The following is a 19,856-nucleotide window of genomic DNA, read 5'->3' as shown; positions in this document are numbered from 1 at the left end:
TGTCACAACTATTTAGCTCTGTTATTGTTGTGTGAAAGCACCTAGAGACAATACGTAAATAAGTGAGCATGGCTGTGTTCCAGTAAAACAATCTTAATAAAAACAGGCAGGGGCCAGATTTAACCCATGGGCTATAGTTTCCCACCCTCATCTAGAGTGTATATAGTGGTATGGAATTGCAGTTCCCAAATAAACACCCCAAATACAGGCAGCTTGTTCTAATTGCAAAATAATGACTATACTGTTAAAAGTAAAGGAAATAAATTGGATTCTTTCATCAAGTTTTTCTTTTATTTCTGATTTATATTGTTTCAATGTAATTAATAGTCTTGATTAAAATCTGTCATAAAATTCCCTAATAAAATATTATTTTTATTAATATGAATATTTAGGCAAGATAGCTAACTATACATTTTAAATGCATAGTAACAAAAAGCCACAACAAGAATATTCAAAAATATGTTTGCTTTTATTTTTTTTTAAACCTTTGTAAGATACTTTTCAACACTTTGATGAGAGTCCACATAAGGGGAATTATTTTGATATTTTGTGTGTTGGGTTCTTATAAATATATCGGTATTTCAGCTCTCATTGTCTCCTTCAAATCCATTAATTTTTTAAAATTTATTGCCTGGTGTTTTTTAACATAGTGAAATTAGCATCCATTACCTTTATACATTTTCCCCCTGTTAGCTGTATAACATGGTTACCATTTAATAGAAATTTAACTTCAATCACTGTAGAAGTGGTTAAGGAGATATCACTATCATGGATGTAATTCTTAGTCCAAGAAGTCTGATTTCATTTATGATACTAAACAGCTTTCTCAAAAGAAAAAAATGACTATTAATTTTGAATTTGATGGCAGTTCTTAATGTTTGTCAAACCCTGGAGATAGTAATCAAGCTGTAATTTCTGACAGCTGTGCTTTCTTTTTTCCTCGCTCTTAGCTTTTTTGTGGTTGAAGATCACATTTTACATACAACCCAGGGCTTAGTAAATAGAGCCTACATTGATGAACTATGGGAAATGGCACTTTCAAAAACCATCGCAGCACTCCGTACCCACTCGGTATGTATGAAGCTCTTAGCTTTTTTGTGGTTGAAGATCACATTTTACATACAACCCAGGGCTTAGTAAATACAGCCTACATTGATGAACTATGGGAAATAGTAAGGATAGTAAGGAATTACTTGGCAAAATCAAAGGAAATTGCAGAGATAGATAGGCTAAACAGTAAAGCTGCCTTTTCCCTGAGGTCACTTATTAGTAATTTTTGCAGAGGATGTATTTTGTATATTGAAAATCCAAAGGAAATTACATTAAAATTATTACAGTTAATAAATGGGTTTCGCAAGTTTCCAGGTTATAAATTTATTATATGAAATTAATTGTGTTTTTATAAACAGAATAAAATTTGAAAACCTAAAAATTTATTTATCCTTACAATTCCTAATATAAACTTTAGTTAATGATGATATGTTGATATTGGCTCATCAATTATAACCATTGTACCATAGTAAGGCAAGATGTGAACCTAGGTGAACTGTGTGGATGTATGTCTGAAGGGATATATGGGAACTCTGTATTTTCTACAAACCCAAAACTGCTCTAAAAATAAAGTTTTTTAATTAAAAAAATATAAACAAACAAAAAACTAAGGAAAGACACGGAAATGATTATCATAAAAATCAGAATATTGTTTCCCTGAGTAGGGAGGAATGGAGTTGTGATAAGAGTATCTGTGAGCTTCTGGCATGCTGGCACTGTTCAGTTTTGTTGGACTGGTAAAATTTGCATACAGGTTTTCATTTTTCTTTATGTATACTATATTCACAATTTTAAGAAATGTAACAAGGAGGGAAAGTATGGAAGCAAGCCAAAGGAGGGTGTAATTGAAGATAAAAATTGGTTTGTTGGAAATTTATGATTATCAGAATAGAGAAATTCAATTGGAAGATTAAATGGATAAGACTACATATCATTCTGTGATCAAGAAGATAAAGTGAAATGTATACCCCACAATATAGAGCAAAGACATAAAGGCAAGGAAAACATGAAAGGAAAGTTAAGAAACATGGATAATTGATGTAGACTTTTGGATGTATCTAATAGAGATTTAGAAAGAAAGGACAATGACAAAAGAGGGGACTGTAATAATAAACTACAAGAAGGAAATTGCCCTGCAGTGAAAAAGACCAGTTTCTTAAAGTGGAAAGAATGCATTTAGTGTCAAGCAGGGTAAATGAAAGAAGACAATTTTTTCATACCTGAAATTTTATATTTTAGCTTGAGGGCAAAATGAAAGGCATTTTCATATAAGTAAAGATTCAAATTTTACTCTTTACCAATCCTATCTTTAAAAGATTCTTACTAGTCTTCTCAAAAAAGTGAAAAAGAAATCCAAAATATGAGATAGAATTAAATAAATGCAAAAAATGATAAAATTTATAGATAAATTTAATATTATTTTTTGTAATATTATTTGTAATATTTATTATTTGTAATATTTGCTTATTTGTAATATTTAATGCTATTAATAATTCCTACAAAAGGTGATACATCATGTTCAAGAGGCTTTTTAATGTAGACTCTAGATTATTTCAAGTAAACAATGGGTAAAAAGAATATAATTTAGTAATCACTGTGAGGTAATCAAAAAGAAATAAACCAATAAAAAACACTAAAGGAAATAAAAAAGAAATGATGATAAATAGCGAACTTAAAATAAAATGGCTTGACTACGTCCACGTATGTCAGTAATCCCAGGAAATGTCAAAGTTTTAGAAAATTTTATAGTGTGGTTAGTAGGAGATATTAATAAATTAAGATTACCTAAACAGACTGAAAATAAAGATGGAGAAGCAGAAATGGCCGTATTCCACAAGGCAAATAGAGTTGATGTTGGAGAACTTCAAATGGGAAAAGAGAGAAAGATTTTGTATCAATATTAACTTTAAACCACTGGAAAGACAATAGCCCTTTTACAAGGAACAAGGAAGCATCAATATATATAAAACAAAAACTGTTAGTATAAGCAGCATCATTATGGGAGAATTCAACTTTCAGAAATTGAGAGGTCAAGAGCAAGTAACAAAAATTATAATTGAGAAAATTTAAATATCAAAATCAGTGAACTTTTAAAATAGTGACATATTCATCAAAATAAATGAACTTTTAAAATGATGACACAGACATCTTTATAACCTGCCCACAGAAACTATCCTCCATGTCAGTTTTCATATTCATTGATAATGATATGGATTATATTGGTAATTCTTATTTTCCTGTGTATTTTATTTTCCTTTTTGGATTTCTTGTATTGTTTAGCATTATTTTCTCTTTATTGTTTAATTGTATTTGCATAAGATTTGTCTATTTTACTGATTTTATTTTTAACTTGGGCTTTTGGTTTAATTAATCAAATCTTTCATATCTTTTTCATGTCATTTATTTCTGCTTTTAATTTTCATCAGTTTTATTCTTATACTACTTATGATTTATTTAGCTGTCTTCCCTAGTTTCATTAGTTCAGTGCTTAGTTTATTTTCAATCTTTAAGGTTTTCTAATGTGTGCATAAAATAAATAAATTTATTTTTAAAGTGGCTTTAGCCTCTTATCATAGGTTTTGACATGCAGTATTTTATTGTTCATTTTAAAATAATCTATAGTATCAATTGTTTTTATTTTTAACCCAACAGTTATTTAGAAGAGTGTTTTTAAATTCCAAGCATTAAAAATACAGAATATGGCTACTGAACTCTCTCAATTTAGCTCTTTCGTGGTTGAATCTGATGCTACTTTATTCTATAAAAGTGTTGGATTCTTTCTAGGGAGCCATTAGCAGGTTAAGCATTAAACAATTAAATTACATTTTTAATAATTAAGATGTTTTATTCACTTTGTCTTTTATTTCTTTTAGTCTTACTGCTCTGATCCAAACCTTGTGTTAGATTTGAAGAACCTCATTGTACTTTTTGCTGACACACTTCAGGTATGTGACTTCTGTTTACATATGCTCATCTAGATCAGTATTTCATCAGCCCTAAATCTTTTCATTGTCTACTTAAACTTGGTTAAGTTTACTTTCAGTTTTTAGTTGTGTTTATTCTTTTCCTAGATCTAGATTGTTTTTTTATCTTTTTATATAGCATTTTCTGGGCTTCAACCTGACCCTTTATGTTTTCATAAATAGTTCCCACTCCCTTTTTTCTCTCAAGTCAAATCAATTAATTGAACCGCTTACTACGCTTACTAGTTTTTCAAAATGTTCTTAATTCAGATTTGGTGCCTGGGTGATTTTGTAGTTTCTTTACCTACCATCTTGAATAATGATGGTTGATTTGAACCACCTATTATATCTAGTAAAATAACATTAGAAGTGGGTGAGATTGGTAACATTTTCACTTTCTCTCTCTTCTCTGAAGGCTGCTACAAGTAGGAGAAGTTATAGGAGAAATTGTAGGAAGGGCTTAGCTGACAATACACCCAGTTACTGACTGGCTTAGAATTTTGTTGTGTTTCTTAATTCTTGAGAGATAAACACTAGGTATGAGGTGGGAATGAAAGATTCTACCATGTTGGTTTCATTTAAATAACCATCCAAAGAACAAAATGTCTAAATATCTTTCAGTGCCTAATCTGTCTTGTTGCTTTAAAAAAAATCACCTTAGAAAATGAAGCTATTTTCTTATTTTGTTTCAGGTGTATGGTTTTCCTGTAAATCAGCTTTTTGACATGCTATTAGAAATCAGAGACCAGTATAGTGAAACTCTGCTAAAGAAGTGGGCAGGTATTTTCAGGTGAGAAATTATCTGTAGTCATATGTGTATATGTTCGTGTGCATTGCTGTACACAGATTTATTTATGTACAGGTTTTTCAGCTGCAGTAGACAATAAGTATATATGGCTTATATTTTCTAGCTACTCCAGGTTATGATCCAGAATTCAAGAGAATTGTGATAAGGTCCAAGATATCCAATCCCAGTGTATTAGTGTCTACTATGTTGGGAAGTCCCTAAACCCTATTTTGGCATTTTTGTTTCCTTGGTTGCATATCATATCCCTTGGTTCATACCATCCAGATCATCTTGCATCTTCTTATTTGCTTTTTTGGTTTTCTCTTGGAGGTTCATGCCTAGTTTACAACTCACTTACAGTAAGTGGCATTTGAGCCCTTATGAATAATTTGGGCTTTGGGGAAGCCTTTTTTGAGGACTCATGTTATTCCTCATTATCTTTCTTCTCTACACACAGAGAAGGGGCCTATTATAGTCCAAAGTTTAAAGCCCATTATTTAAGTAGTTCTTGCAGTGTACATACAATAATAAGAAAGTTATTCTGTTACATCTCCCATTCAAAAATGTCTCCTTGGACTGTTTTCTTGGCACATACTTCATGTCAACTCACATTAATTTCTTCTCTTTTGAAACCTTTACTCCTTTGCTTTAAGTGATTTTCCTGTCTATTGCAAGACCCATTCCCCATCAGCTTATCCTGTTTTTAATTTCTTACAGATTTAAGATCTTACATTCTTTTAACCTTACTCTTCACAGTTTGTGAACATATCCCCCATTATCAATTCATCTGTATATTAATATAAATATTAATGTTTCTAAAACCCAGACTTATCTATTGTTATAATTATATTTGGGGAGGGTTATCTCTACAGGAAGTTTGAAAATTAATAACATGGTATATCCATAGACATAGATGCTTTGGATCTGATACCTTCAGTGAGTCTCTGTTTTAATTTTGGTTGTATAGTCCCTGCTTTTAGAGAACACCCAATCTAGTTAAGGAGGGAGAAATACAGATGAAAAAAAATCATGATTAACATAGAGCAGTAGATGAAGTAAGTGAATATAGTTTGGATTTATTATTGAAGTTATTTTTCCTATTTGCCAATTTTTTAAAAATTTATTTTTACTGAGGTAAAATAAATAATTTACCATCTTTATCATTTTTAAGTGTATAGTTCAGTGGTAATAAATACAATTAATATTCTTTTTGTTTCCCTTCATCCTTCCTCCTCTTCCCCACCATTTGCTAATTTTGAAAGTTAGAATGGAAGATCTAGTACAGGGTTACTGTTGTTGTTTACTTCTCACTTGCCTTGAATTTTTTTGTCTCATTTGTAAATTTCAAATACTAGGAGTTCATATTTATAATTATGTTCCATTTGTTTCAGAGTGTAGGTTTCTTTCTATCTTTTTAAAAAGACAGCCATACCCAAAACCAAATAGCTGTGTTGTGGATTTAAGATCTGGGAAACATTCGGTTTGGGTTGGGGTATATATACAATTATTAGAGTTCATCAGAAAAGTATTTTAATTAACCACTACTTGCTCCCTTCCTTCCTTTCTTCCATTTTATGTATAGAAGCATACTTGATTCTGACAACTACAGTCCCATACCAGTAACAAGTGAAGAGATGTATAAAAAGGTGGTAGGACAATTCCCATTCCAAGATACAGAGCTGGAAAAGGTAAGGAATGCTTTAAAATAAACTTTGGTTTTGGCATCCTCTAAAACTTTCATTGGATCAATTTCATTGAAAGGATTACCTTCAACTCTGTGCGTTAGCACTCTAAAACACCTTCAGAGGACTCTTTTTGGGGCTTAGAGGAACAGAATTTTCTGATTAGCAAATCAGTAGATGGCTTTAAGTCCATCCCATTACCTCTGAAATGTTTAGAGGATTACTAGGGATATTGGTTTACACTTTGAAATACTTGCTTTTATTATACGCTTAAGACATTTTCTCCCCAAAATATACAGTAAAATTTACTCTTTGTGGTATATAATTCTGCTGGTTTTGACAATGTATTGAGTCATGTATCCACTACCACAGTAATGATACAGAACAGTCCTGTCATAGACTCATGCTGCCCATTTTTAATCAACCTCTCCCCTAACCCTAGACCCTGGAGACCATCAATCTGTTCTCTATCTACTTTTCCCTTTTTCAGAATGACATATAAATGGAACCATACAGTATGTAACCTTGAGACTGACTTCTTTGACTCAGCAAAATGCTTTTGAGATTCATTTAAATTGGTGCATATGTCAATAGTTCATTCCTTTTTATTGCTGAGTATATACTATAATTTGCTTATCCATTTATATGATTAAGGACATTTGGATTATTGTTTTATTTAAATTTATGCCTTACTCTTTTGGTTTCAGAAAACTTTTAGGGACATTTTCTTAAATTTGAGGTTGTTAAACAGATAGTTCACAGTGTAGAGAATGTTCCTTTTGCAATTTAAATAATTTATAAATATTTTTAATGTTTGTTGTTTTGTGACTTGATTTCATTAATTCTTGCATTTACAGCAACCATTTCCCAAAAAGTTTCCTTTCTCTGAATTTGTGCCAAAAGTTTACAACCAAATTAAAGAATTTATCTACGCTTGTCTGAAGTTTTCAGAAGATCTTCATCTAAGGTATCATATGAAGCAGTGGAAATGCAACCAATGCTAAGATTGTGACTCTATATACGTAAATATTCTGAAAAACTTGATATTCCTTTCAGCTTTGATTTTGAAAGTCCTAATATTAGCTCTTCACTGCATGGCACTGCTATATTTATGTAGTCATGATGAAAGGGAAAATTGGTAACTTTTGAATAATTTAAAAATTTCATATTATCCATCCTGTTCTCTGTTATTTTCTTTACAGTAAGATTTGTACTTAATCCTTTCTATTGATGGGAATTCACTAGAAAATTATAGTATGACATACTAATTTTAATTTTCTACTTGATGAAATCTTAAGACCAGAAGGGGAGTAGCAGATACAATTGTCTGGAGCCATTATTGCTCTACATGTGTATATATGTTTCTGTATGGCTAGACTATAGGCCCCTTTGTTTCTTTATTCATTTATTGGTTTATTCATCATATACTATAGCCAACCTATTATTTGTCAGATGTTACTTGGTACTGAAGACAATAAGACATTAAGATGCTGAAAATATGATCCCTGTCTTCTAGGAGTACCTAGTCTAATTGAGGAATTAAGCAATTAGTCATAAGTACTGGTGTATACAGCAGCAACATAGGATCCAAACCAAACACAAACTGAGGATGTTAGAAAAGGCTTCTAGTAAGATAGGACATTTTATCTTTTGTTCAACCCCTGTACCCAGCTCAGTAAATTTTTTTTTAAAAATGAGTGTATGTATGAATGAATGCAAAATGTGGTATGCCAGGCTACCTTGAAAGTAAACATAATTAGAAAATAGTTTGAATCACTTCTTTGATAGCTATTATTACTAAGGAAAAAAATGAAACATAAAGTTTTTGTAATCTTTTCTTTTCTCTAAAAATGAGATTGGTTTTATAGAAATGTTCTCTGGAAAATGAGATTATCTTTGGAAGTTACAAACCAAAACTCCCCCCATGCAGGGTTTCCATCTCCTTCCCTTTTTGTCCCCATCCCATTGATCAAATGACCACATATCAGAGAATGATCTCTAGAGTATTCTTAGGTATGTTATTGTGATAAATTATTACAAGTTCATTGCAAAATGACTTTTTCTCTCTTCTTTTGGAGGAAAGGTAACATAGAAAAGGGATAATGCCAGATGCCCTTTTCTTGCCTAGATATATCAAGTTTTTGCCTAAAAACTCCCTTTGACATGTTTCATGTTAACAAATTAAATATTCAACTCAGGGGATTTTACAGCTGCATTTTACTCTTTGGTTGCCATTTGTCTTATACCCTAGAGTACATTTACATTATAACCTGGAGTGACAGAAATCACTTTGTCAATCATAGCTATCTTACGGGGAGTGGTTAATGTGGGACATGAAACAATACGTATAAAAACAAGTAGTTCTCTTAAATACAAAAACCTAGAGAAATTACTGGACTGAGATTTTTAGGTAGTTTTAAGGATAATTATGTTCTTAAATCAAACTTTCATTTTTTCCAATAAGAATTTTCTGTTTATAAATATTGAAAAAATATGTAATGACATGAATTCTGAGACACAAAACTCTCTTTGAAACAAATATTTTTTAAAATAGCAAATAAATGGCATTTATATGTTAATATAATGCTCTATCACTTGCACTTGACCTTAAAAAACCAGAAAATATATATATATATACATATATACATGTATATATATATATGTATACACACACATACATATATGTATACATACACACAGAGAGAGATCTTTTTTACATTATAAAATTAGGTCTTTGTAAAGAATTTAGATATATAGAATAGCACAAAGAAGAAAGATTTAAAAGACCTAAAACTTTACCATATAGTAATAACACTTTATATATGGGGATTTTTTTTCTTTTAATCTTTTTTCCATGTGAATACATGCATACACATGGCACTTTTTTTTTTAACAAATTACTGTGAGATATTTCTGTCTCTGTCTATAGTATAGAGTGTTGCTTCCTCTCTAACAATGAGAGAAAAAAATGGATAAGCTACAAAATTAAAACTTTTCTGGAACCCATCAGAGCCAAAGTTACAAGGCAACTATGTAGACAGAAACCCAAGATGGGACTGGTTCCTCCAAGGAGAGGCAGGATGCATAGATACCCCCACCTGTGGCAGAAGAAGGGAGAAACACCATAGAAGTAAGAAAGGGAGAATCAACTAAAGTCTTAAAGGATTGCTAACAGCTTTGTGTGAACTAGCATAACTATATAGAATTCCCTAGTTGGGAGTCCCAGACCCAAGGGGAGTGAGTCCCAGACTCACTCATATGAGCATTTCCATTGACCTTCACTGGGTATGCAAGAGAAAGTTTAGATGCTGGGTGGGAGATCAGAGAGATCCCCTGATGATGTCACAGGTATTGGAGAAAGGGATCAGCCACTGCCATGGGAAAGGCATGAAGTTCTACTTACTCCCTGTTTGAACCCTTCACTCATACAGAACAAAAACTTTGTGGCATGGGGAAATGACAGAACACCCTGCCTCTATGAAGAACATAGGAAAAGACCCATTTTACTGCAGGAAGGATTGAAAAAAAAGAAACTTTCTATTGTGGGAGAAGAAGGGCAGGAAATAGTCTTGTGTCTGGGATCTTATACCAATACCATTAGAGGTCTTCTACCATTGAGAAAAGGGCAGAAGACTCCTGTACTAGACCCACTATAGATACAAAGCAGAGTTTGGCCATCACTGGAAGGAGGAGCAGGGATGTTGAGTGAGCACCAGACACACGGGGACACCTAAGACTGAGGATGGCCAGGACAAAAGAGAAAATACCTTGATTCCCACTAATAGCATAGCAAAAACTGAGTGACAAGTGGCAGCATTCTACCACTGGATGCTGGCCTAGAATGCAGAAAGAGAGATCCCTTTTGTGTTGGAGACATACAGGTATAACTGAGAGCTGCAAATGGTACAGACACATTCTGAAAAACCCTCTGGGACACTAGTACCATATTTGGCTCATTCTATCATTAGTGGAATTTGAAATCTATGAGGCACTGAGGGTAACCATAGCAAAAGCAAAACCCAAACCTAGCTCAACTCTTGCTTATATTGATTCATCTCCCACACTAATGGCCAATACAAGGAGAGATATGGTGATTTCCAAGCACAAACACTGTTTACCTGAGCCTCTACTGTTTTACATAAGATGTCCAACCTTCAGTCAAAAATATGAGACATGCAAAAAAGTAATTAAAAATAACTAATTGTCAAGCAACAATGATATTAACAGTACCAGACTCAGATGATCAGATGGTTAGAACTATCACTTAGGGACTTTAAAATACCATGTGCTTGAAAATATAGGAAGTTTTAGCAGACAGATGGAAATTGCAGAAAAGAGTCAAATAGAAATGTTTGAAATAAGAAGCAGTTTTAGAAATGAACAGTTCCTTTGAGGAGGGGCTCACCAGTAGAATTGACATAGCTGAGGGAAAGAATCAGTGAACTTGAGATGGGTCAATAAAAGTTACCCACACTGACACACAAAGAGAAAAAAAGGTGAAATAAATAAAACAAAGTGCCCATGATCTGTGGCTGCAGTTTTGAACAGTAGATTTCAAGAAGGAGAAGACTGAGAGAACAGGGAAGAAGAAATATTTTAAGAGATAATGTCTGAGAATATTCCCAAAATAATGAAGGATATCAAATAAGAAATTCAAGATTTTTAGAACCCAATTCAAATAAACAATAGCAGCAGCAAACAAATGCAATTTTTTTTCTTTTTTCAAGTGAATTAGACAAAAATACTTAAATACATCATTTTCAAACTGGTGAAAATGAAAGATAAAGAGACCGTTTAGAAGGCATTCATAAAAACAAACATTAAATGCAGGCATAATGATAAGATTTACAGTAGACTTCTTGTCTGATACTATACAAGCCAGAGATAATGGAATAACATCCTTGAAGTGACTCAGAGAAAAAAGAAATCAAGCCAGAATTTTATAGATGGCAAAATAATTTTCAAAAATGAAGGGAACATAGTTTTTTTCCAGCAAACAAAAGCTGAGAGAATTTGTTCAAGTACTTTTTATGGCACACAATAAATATTATTTCCTGTTGCTGCTGCTATTATTATTAGTTTGTTATTATTACTGCAAGTACCATTGGCACCCTGATGGTTTGCCAAATAATTCTGCTACCTATGATGACTGATTCTTAACACTTCTTTTTCAGCTCTACTGAAGTTGATGACATGATTCGTAAATCAACAAACCTATTGTTAACCAGGACTCTGAGCAACTCTCTGCAGAATGTCATTAAAAGGAAGAATATTGGGCTTACTGAGGTAAAGCTCCTCTTAATGAAGGCAGTCATGCCAATATGTGAACAGATTTGCTAAGTTGCAGGCCTTATGTGTGAATTAATTATAACTTTCTACATGATCTATCATGCTTTTCTTGATAGGCTCCTAATGGTAAAAGTGCAAAATGAAATCTCTGTTCTTTTCTTTGGTCACCTTTGAAAAATCTATTCTTTTTCTAAAATGTCAACCCCCATTCCCCACACTTCTTTCGTTGATTTCACCAGCTTAACTGGTTTTCCTTTCTGAAGTTGTTGGAATTTGTATTACTTACCATTGATCGTATAAAAAATTTTTTTGGTTGGAGAATATAGTCAAATCAGGTTCTTATTCAAATAAATGGATATATCCAAATAAATGTTTATATACAACATAGAATATGAAATCACATTTTGCCTGCATAATTATTGATGCCAAGGATACTGGCACTCATATTTCTTGATTAGTGTCAGACTCAGCTTTTGTTTTTCAGATATGAAATGGTAAATTACTCTTTATCAGCATCTAATCAGTTTGACAAAAGGACTAGGGATTTGAGATTGAGGAATCATGAGAAAGGCAATCCTCACATTTCTGAGGAAGTTTATGCATTCTCATAAAGAGAGGAGGGACATTGTACATATGATGAGAATAGTATCTTAGCAAACTGAAGATTTGATCCATTGGTGTATATTCCTAAAATTTAGAAAGATATAAAGTTTTTTTTTGTCTTGGAAATCCAGGATTGCATAGTAGCAATCAACCTGTCATTCACTGAAAGTTATAGTGCCAAAAGAAAGAACTTAGAAGAATTTTTTCCACAGGGAAAGGGAAAGGCTGTTGGCCATTTGTTTTTCTTATAGAGGTGGTGTAATTTGAAAGTCAGTTGCTCTAGGAAAATTAACATTTTCTACACTGTCAAAGAGTATGGTGACTTATATTTTGAAAGGATCACATTGACCATGGTATTGAGAATAAACTGTAGGATGGAAACAGGGAGACCAGTTAGGGGGTTATGACAATAATCCAGTGAGATTTGATAGAAACCTGGGTGGTAGCCATTGACAGTGATAAGATTCTAAGTGTAGAGCCAACATGTTTTCCTGATGATTGATTGTAAAAGAAGAAAGAAAGTGAGAAGTTGAAGATAATTCCAAGATTTTTTGACTTGAGCAACTAAAAGGCTATATATACCATGAACTATGAGGGAAAACACTTTAGGGCTAAATTGTGGTGGGGGATGATTAGGAATCAATTTTGGACATATTCAACTTATAGTATTTATTAGGCATGCAGGCTGAGATATTGAATAAACAGTTGTACATAGGAATTTATGGCCTGGAGATAAAAATAATGGAAGCATGTAAATAATATTTATAACCATAGAACTGGCTAATATCACTAAGGGAATGAATAAAGATTCATTTATTATAAGAGGAGAAGAAAAGGGGAGGAAAGGAGAAGATGAAGGACTAAACTCTTGGGCACTCTAATATTAAGAAGCCAGGAGAGAAGAGGAACTAGTAAAGGAGATAGGAAAAGAGCCACCAGGGAAGTAAGAAAAAAAACAAAAATAGTAGCAGATACTGTCCTGGAAGCCAAATAGAGAAAGTATATGAAGAAGGAGAGAGTGATCAACTATGACAAATACTGCTGATAGATAAGATGAAGATTAAGAATTAATTACCATGGGATTTAGCAACCTGGAGTAAGTTGTGACCTTGATGAGAGCACTTTTAATATTTAGGTAATTTAAATATGAAATGTCCAATTTCAAATCAAAAGTGTAGTTTATTATATCTCAAAAAGATGCAGTACAATTAGTCAAAGTATGCGCCTAAATTATTGACATAGTTTTGCCATTTTAATGGTAGCTTGTTTATGCCAGCAGCGAAGAAGCCTGGAGAGTGAGTGGTGATGAAATCGTGAAAGGTCTTTTCCACGGCTTGTTGAGAATTGAATATTTTTCCTTGCAAGAAGTAGTCCAAAATCTGGAAGAAATGGTAGTCAGTTGGATCAAGGTCTGGTGAATTCAGTGGATGACAGAGAGTTTCCAAGTCCAAGTTCTGTAGTTGGAACAGTGTTGTTTGTGCAACTTGTGGTCCAGTGTTATCTTGCAAGAGGATTGGCCAGTGTCTCTTGACTAAGCTACTTAATCACAAGCATCCTCATCATTTTGCTCAAGTGGTTGCAATAGATATCTACTGTAATGGATTGACCAGGTTTCATGAAGCTGTATCAGATAATACCAGTGCTAAACCACCAGACACCATTAGCTTTTTAAAATGAATATTCAGTTTTGGACTGCATTTTGGCATTTCATCTTTATCCATCCATTGTGCCAAAAACTTGCAATTGTCGAAAATAGTCTATTTTGCATCACATATAACAATACAGTGTAGAAGTGGTTTGCCTTTATGTCATTACAGCAAAGAAAGGCAAGCCTCAAGATGATTTCTCTTTTGACACTTGTTTAATTCATGTGGAGCTCATCTATTCAGCTTCTTTACCTTGCTGATTTGTTTCAAATGGTCCAATATTGTTGGAATAGTAACATCAAATCATGCTGCTAATTCATGCGTAGGTTGAGATGAATTCACTTCCACTACCACTTTCGGCTCATCATTATCCACTTTAGTCTCAGGTCAGCCACGTGGCTCATTTTCAAGATTAAAATCACAAGAATGGAACTTTTCAAACCATCAACTTACTGTGCATTCATTAATCACATCCTTCCCAAACACTTTGTTGATATTTTGAGCTGTCTGCACTGCATTAGTTCCCCGGTGGAACTCATATTCAAAAATAACATGAATTTTTGACTTATCTGTGGTTTCACAAAAATTGCTCTGAAAAAAAAAAGAAAGATAATCACAAGCCAAAAAGTGCATTTGAAAGACTGAGGATGTACCTTCACAATAAAAATTAAACAAGAAGTGTCAAAGTGAAATGTCAGAGACATTAACTATCAAACTTAGTACTTAAGGAAATCGGACACTTCATACTTAATAACCTTAATAGAGTGGTGTGGGAAACTCCTGAAGGAGTAGGTTTGAAAGAGAATGGGTCCTGTAGAGAAGAATTTCAAATAATTTATATAGATATTACCTCCCCAAGGAGGTGAGTGTAAGCTAAGTTTAGTGACTTGGTTCCAAAAAGTAGAGTGTGGAAGGAGGAGAAAAGTAACTTTGCAGTGAAGAAACCTGACAAATGCTAGTTTGGGCAAGTGATCAAGTTTAACGTTATCAGTGACAAATTATGTTGATAGCATGTACCTTTGATGTGATTTGATGAATGGGCAATTTGCCTCTGTGGACTCCCTCTCAAAACCCACAACTTCGGTCTAACCATGAGAAAAACATTAAACAAATACAAATTGAAAGACATTCTATAACATACCTGACCAGTACTCCTTAAAACTGTTAGTGTCATCAAAAAGAAGGAAAGTCTGAGAAACTGTCACAGACGAGAGTAGGCTGAAGAGATATGACAAGTAAATGTAATATGGTGTCTTGGATGGGATCTTGAAATAGATAAAGAATATTAGGGGAAAACTAGTGAAATATAAATAAAGCATGGTGTTCAGTTAGTAATGTGCCAATGTTGGTTCCTTAGTTGTGGCAAGTTATGGTACTATGTACCATATGTACATGCTGTATACCATACTAACATGAGATGTTAACAGTAGGAGAAGCTGGATGAGTATATGGGACCTTTTAGCAACTTTTTGTAAATACAAATATAAAACTATCTTAAAATCAAGAGTTTATATAAACAAAAAAATTCAAGAATGGGAAGAGAGGAATTGGAGATAGCAAATATAAGACAGCTCTTTTGGAGAATTTTGTTACAAAGAAAGGGAAGGAAATGGGGTGGTAACTGTCAGGGAAAGTGAGTTAAGACAAGGTTTTTAGTTTTATTTTTTAATGGGAGAAATAACAGCATATTATTTAGGATGGAAATTATATAGTGGAGAGCAAAACAATTGATGTAGGAGAAAGTGCAAAAATCGCTGGAGTACTATTATTACTTAGAGAGTTTAGGCTCTAATACACAATTAAAGGGACTAGGGTTAGGTAGTGTCAAGTTTGCCTCTTGTAACAGATAAGAATCAGAGAATATGAATGCAAATGGTAGTAGTTGGGAATATGTTATGGTGGCATGCTCCAAATGCTCAGTTTTCCTAGTGAAAGCAAGGTCTTTAGCTGAAAGCAGGGATGGGACAGCAAGTGTGAGAGTTGAAGGAGAAAGATGTGATGTAGTCCTCTGAGGGCATGGAAAAGAAAATTATTTGTGCTAGATAATGTGATTATTTGGTAGCATTTAATGCCCACTCTACTAGTTGATCTGAATAAAAGTGAGACTAGCCAGCATGATTGCATATTTCCTCAAACCATATTTAACTGGAAGCTATAATAAATTAGTTCATATCAAAACTAGTTCTCAGGCATTGAATATATATTAAACCAGATACTTTATTATTTATATTAGTATTTATAGTTAACTATTTATAATACACTTATTATTTCTTTGGTATAACATTAGTATTATTATCCTAATTTTAAGATGATGAAAGATAGTGAATAATTTTGCTTAAGGTCAATCAGCAAGTAGTTTGAAATAAAATTTGAGATAAGTTTGGAAATGTTTTCTTTTAAAATAAGACTTGAAATTAGATTTTTAAAAAATTCTTAGGCCAAGTGAGTGGCTTATGCCTGTAATCCTAGCACTTTTGGGAGGCCAAGGCAGGAGGATCACTTGAGGTCAGGAGTTCAAGACCACCCTAAGCAAGAGTGAGACCCCATCTCTACAAAATGGAAAAATCAGCCAGGCATGGTGGCACATGCCTGTAATCCCAGCTAATTGGGAGGCTGAGGCAGGAGGATTGCTTAAGCCCAGGAGTTTGAGGTTGAGCTACGATAACACCACTGCACTTGCCTGGGTGACAGAGCAAGACCCTCTCTCTCAAAAAAAAATCCAAATTTTTATCTTTGCTGTTGTCATACTGTGTTAATTTTCAAATATCAATATCACAGAGAGAAAGGAAATAAACTAGTTTATTAATCTCAGAATACAAGAGAGTTAATTTGAAAGAAAGTTTTAACATGAATCAAAGGAAATTCTACTTCTTTGTGAACAGTATATTGATAGAAAGGCTTAAGATATAAATTGGATTAAAAAGAATTTATATAATATAGATAGAGCAAAATTGTATCTTCACTTTATTTTCCTTCTAAAATGTCATTTCCTTACAGAAGCCTTTTTGGACCATCTTATCTCAGAATAGCTGAGACCTGTCATCACCATGTGGCTCCTTAGCCTCACTTCTATTCACAGTGCTTATTATAGTATAAATATTATATTATATGCTTATATGTATGTGTTTACCATAATTTTTATGAGGCCAGAGACTTTGTCTCTCCTGGGTACTATTGTGGATTGCTGTATCCCAGTCCCTTGGCACATAGGAGGTTCTTAATTGATGAAAGAAAGAAGAAAGAAAGTAGGCAGGTCAGTTCTTAGGGTAAAATTTAAAGTAGTTCAGAATTCCTGTTATAATACTATATTGGTTATTTATGTTTTTATGATCATAATAGTGCCCTAGGAGACCTGAAGAAATGACCAAGACTTCGCATTCATCCTTTGTTTTTGTATAATTTAGATTGATGACTATATGACTATATTATTATTTATTAATATCTCCCACATACCACTTACCTCCACTCCCTGTTATTATCAGTTACGATATTGTTCACATTGTTAAAATGTTTTATACTTAAGTCTTGTCAAATATAAATTTTGTACTAGACCTTGAAATTTGGAACCAGTAGTTTTATGTATTTTAGGTATTTATTCATGGAGATGTTATAAAATGAATAGTTTACACAGTTTTTTGTACCCTCACTGGGGCGAAAGACAGATCAAATCCCTTAAAGTCTTAGGGATAGCTCATTTTTGTGAATGAGAACCAATGCTAATATTTAGTTCTTTGTCATCTTGCAATTATAACAGTTGAGAGGCATTGATGGTGTGGAAAGGAGTGTGACTTCTCATTTTCTTGCTTTGGATTAGTCCTTTTTGAAGCTTAGTTGTATTGAATTTTCTTCTTTTGGAAGCATGCTAATAGCAGTTCTGATAATAATATAAGCAGATGTGTACACCTCAAAGGTAATTTATAGTTGAGAATGGAAATCTCTTCTTGGAATTTAGGTCTTAGTTTTGACCTTTGGAAGATGATGACATTTTCTTTTCTGGAGTTTGTCAAGAATAGAACATCTGTCATCTTGGTTCAGGTTCCACAGGGGTGTTTGGAGCAGGTTTGCAGGAGAAATGACCTCCACAGTGTACTGTGTACCTTTCTCAATAGATTTTGTCTGATGTGGGGTAGGAGAGAGAGAAAAATTTTTTAATTCTTAATGGTTTTTAACTTAAGTGACTTCTTTCATTTAGTTGTGAGAGGTGGTTGTTTGCTTTATAGTATTCTTTTTTTGGACAGTTCTCATAAAACTTTATATAAGAGATAACAAATATCTTATCTGTTGTTAGTTTCATGTCCTTGAAACTATGTTCAGGACAGTTTGGATTGCTGCAGTGGTATAATTTATAATAATTTTGGGAAGTAAGGGTTAAAAAAAATCACATCAAAGGAGCTCAAATTCTGATGGAAGTTGATATCTGAAATTGCTTTATTTCATCCTTAAGTTCAAAATTACCCCCCAGATTCTGGCTTTACACTTGTAAATGCCCTTGTAAGGATTTTGGTAGCTGTCATTCAGGAGTAGAGATCACTTAGACCTCATTAACAGACAATATTCCCTCTGAAAATGACATGGTATCTACTGTAATCCTAGAGTGTTTTAATAGTCTATTCTGTGCTCAGCAATGAAACATTTCAAAAGTGACTGACAGCCAATTGATGTAATTCATGTTGATCTTTTGTGTTGACAGATCTCTAAAAAGTCATGGGAAATTACTACTGTACTCAGTGAAGCCGCCTCCTTTTTTTCTTTAACTGCCAATATCCTGCAAAACAGGACAATTTTCTCTTTGACTGCCACTGTTTTTTTATTTCAATAACATGACACGATTCCTCCTTATTATTAGGATTTCTTTTGATAGATAGAATGTGTTCCCTATAGGTAATGCTAATTTTAAAATAGAAATTTTTTAGTTCTCCAAATTAACCCTCTTAATTTTCTGACTTCTACATCAAGACAACCTTGCCAGTAGCCACATTTCCACTCTAGAAGAAGAATGATTTAATTTAGACAATTTAAATGTTCTTAAATGATTTTAGTTCTCATCTGAAGGAGAAAATGATGAAAGGAAGAAGGTGATAAATTGCTTATTTTGTTGAATATTTTTCCCTAGTGCACTCTAAAGTTAAAATGTTGATGTTTTAGATAATTTTATAGGAGATAGTAATCTTGTGTCCAACACTCAAAGCCTCCAAATTCAAACTGTTACAAAAGCATTATCATTATGAATTGGCATATATTGTTTGAGAATGAACTGTGTGCTTTAACCCTGTGTTAGGTGTTGTGGAGGTGGTTTAGAATAAACTTTCTGATTATAGTCTTATTTGTATTTTTTATTAGTATTCCATAGCATGATACAATGATTCTTCCGAAGTATAGTTCCAACATTTAAATTTGTTTTTAAATATCATTGTTTGTAAACACGTGTAATACCTCCCTTCATCTTCAGTTCCAATTTCTCCTTTGTGTCAACTACCCACTCTCCCCCGGCTCAGTATCTTACTAGACTAAAAGTAGACCTAAATTCATCCATAACCGTATATATCACAACTCTGCCCACCTGCCACAACCCTGCCACCAGACATAGTCTTGTGAAAATGGAAAGTTAAAGACATAGAAAAGAGAGACAAAAAAAGATTCTATTCTGTTTCCTTTACATATTTCTTTTAGACTCTGGGGAATATAAATAGCTTCATAGTTAAGAAATAAGTAGTAGATACCTTTTTTTTTTTCTCTTTTCCTTTCTACAGCGAGTAGAATCAACTATGGAAAGGACTCTAGTTGATGGCAGAGCCAGAATCTGATATTTCAGCCTAATGTACACAAACTTGCAGCA

The 19,856-nt window shown here is 33.2% G+C and overlaps 1 protein-coding gene across 2 annotated transcripts in view; it reads left to right on the top strand.

Moving 5' to 3' along the window:
* Window positions 1–19,856, top strand: part of EXOC6B (exocyst complex component 6B) — a 563,942-nt gene that overhangs the window by 297,761 nt on the left and 246,325 nt on the right. For both annotated transcript variants that reach the window (XM_012750057.2, XM_012750059.2), the window contains 6 exons: window positions 951–1,071; window positions 3,924–3,995; window positions 4,706–4,803; window positions 6,383–6,488; window positions 7,340–7,449; window positions 11,657–11,768. In XM_012750057.2, the coding sequence (XP_012605511.1) occupies window positions 951–1,071; window positions 3,924–3,995; window positions 4,706–4,803; window positions 6,383–6,488; window positions 7,340–7,449; window positions 11,657–11,768 (619 nt within the window). The remainder of the gene's footprint in view (window positions 1–950; window positions 1,072–3,923; window positions 3,996–4,705; window positions 4,804–6,382; window positions 6,489–7,339; window positions 7,450–11,656; window positions 11,769–19,856) is intronic.

This window comes from Microcebus murinus, chromosome 3, assembly GCF_040939455.1.
Source record: "Microcebus murinus isolate Inina chromosome 3, M.murinus_Inina_mat1.0, whole genome shotgun sequence".
Classification (NCBI taxonomy): domain Eukaryota; kingdom Metazoa; phylum Chordata; class Mammalia; order Primates; family Cheirogaleidae; genus Microcebus; species Microcebus murinus.
The sequence above is the reverse complement of the archived record's forward strand: the minus strand, read 5'-3'. Positions and strand labels throughout refer to the sequence as shown.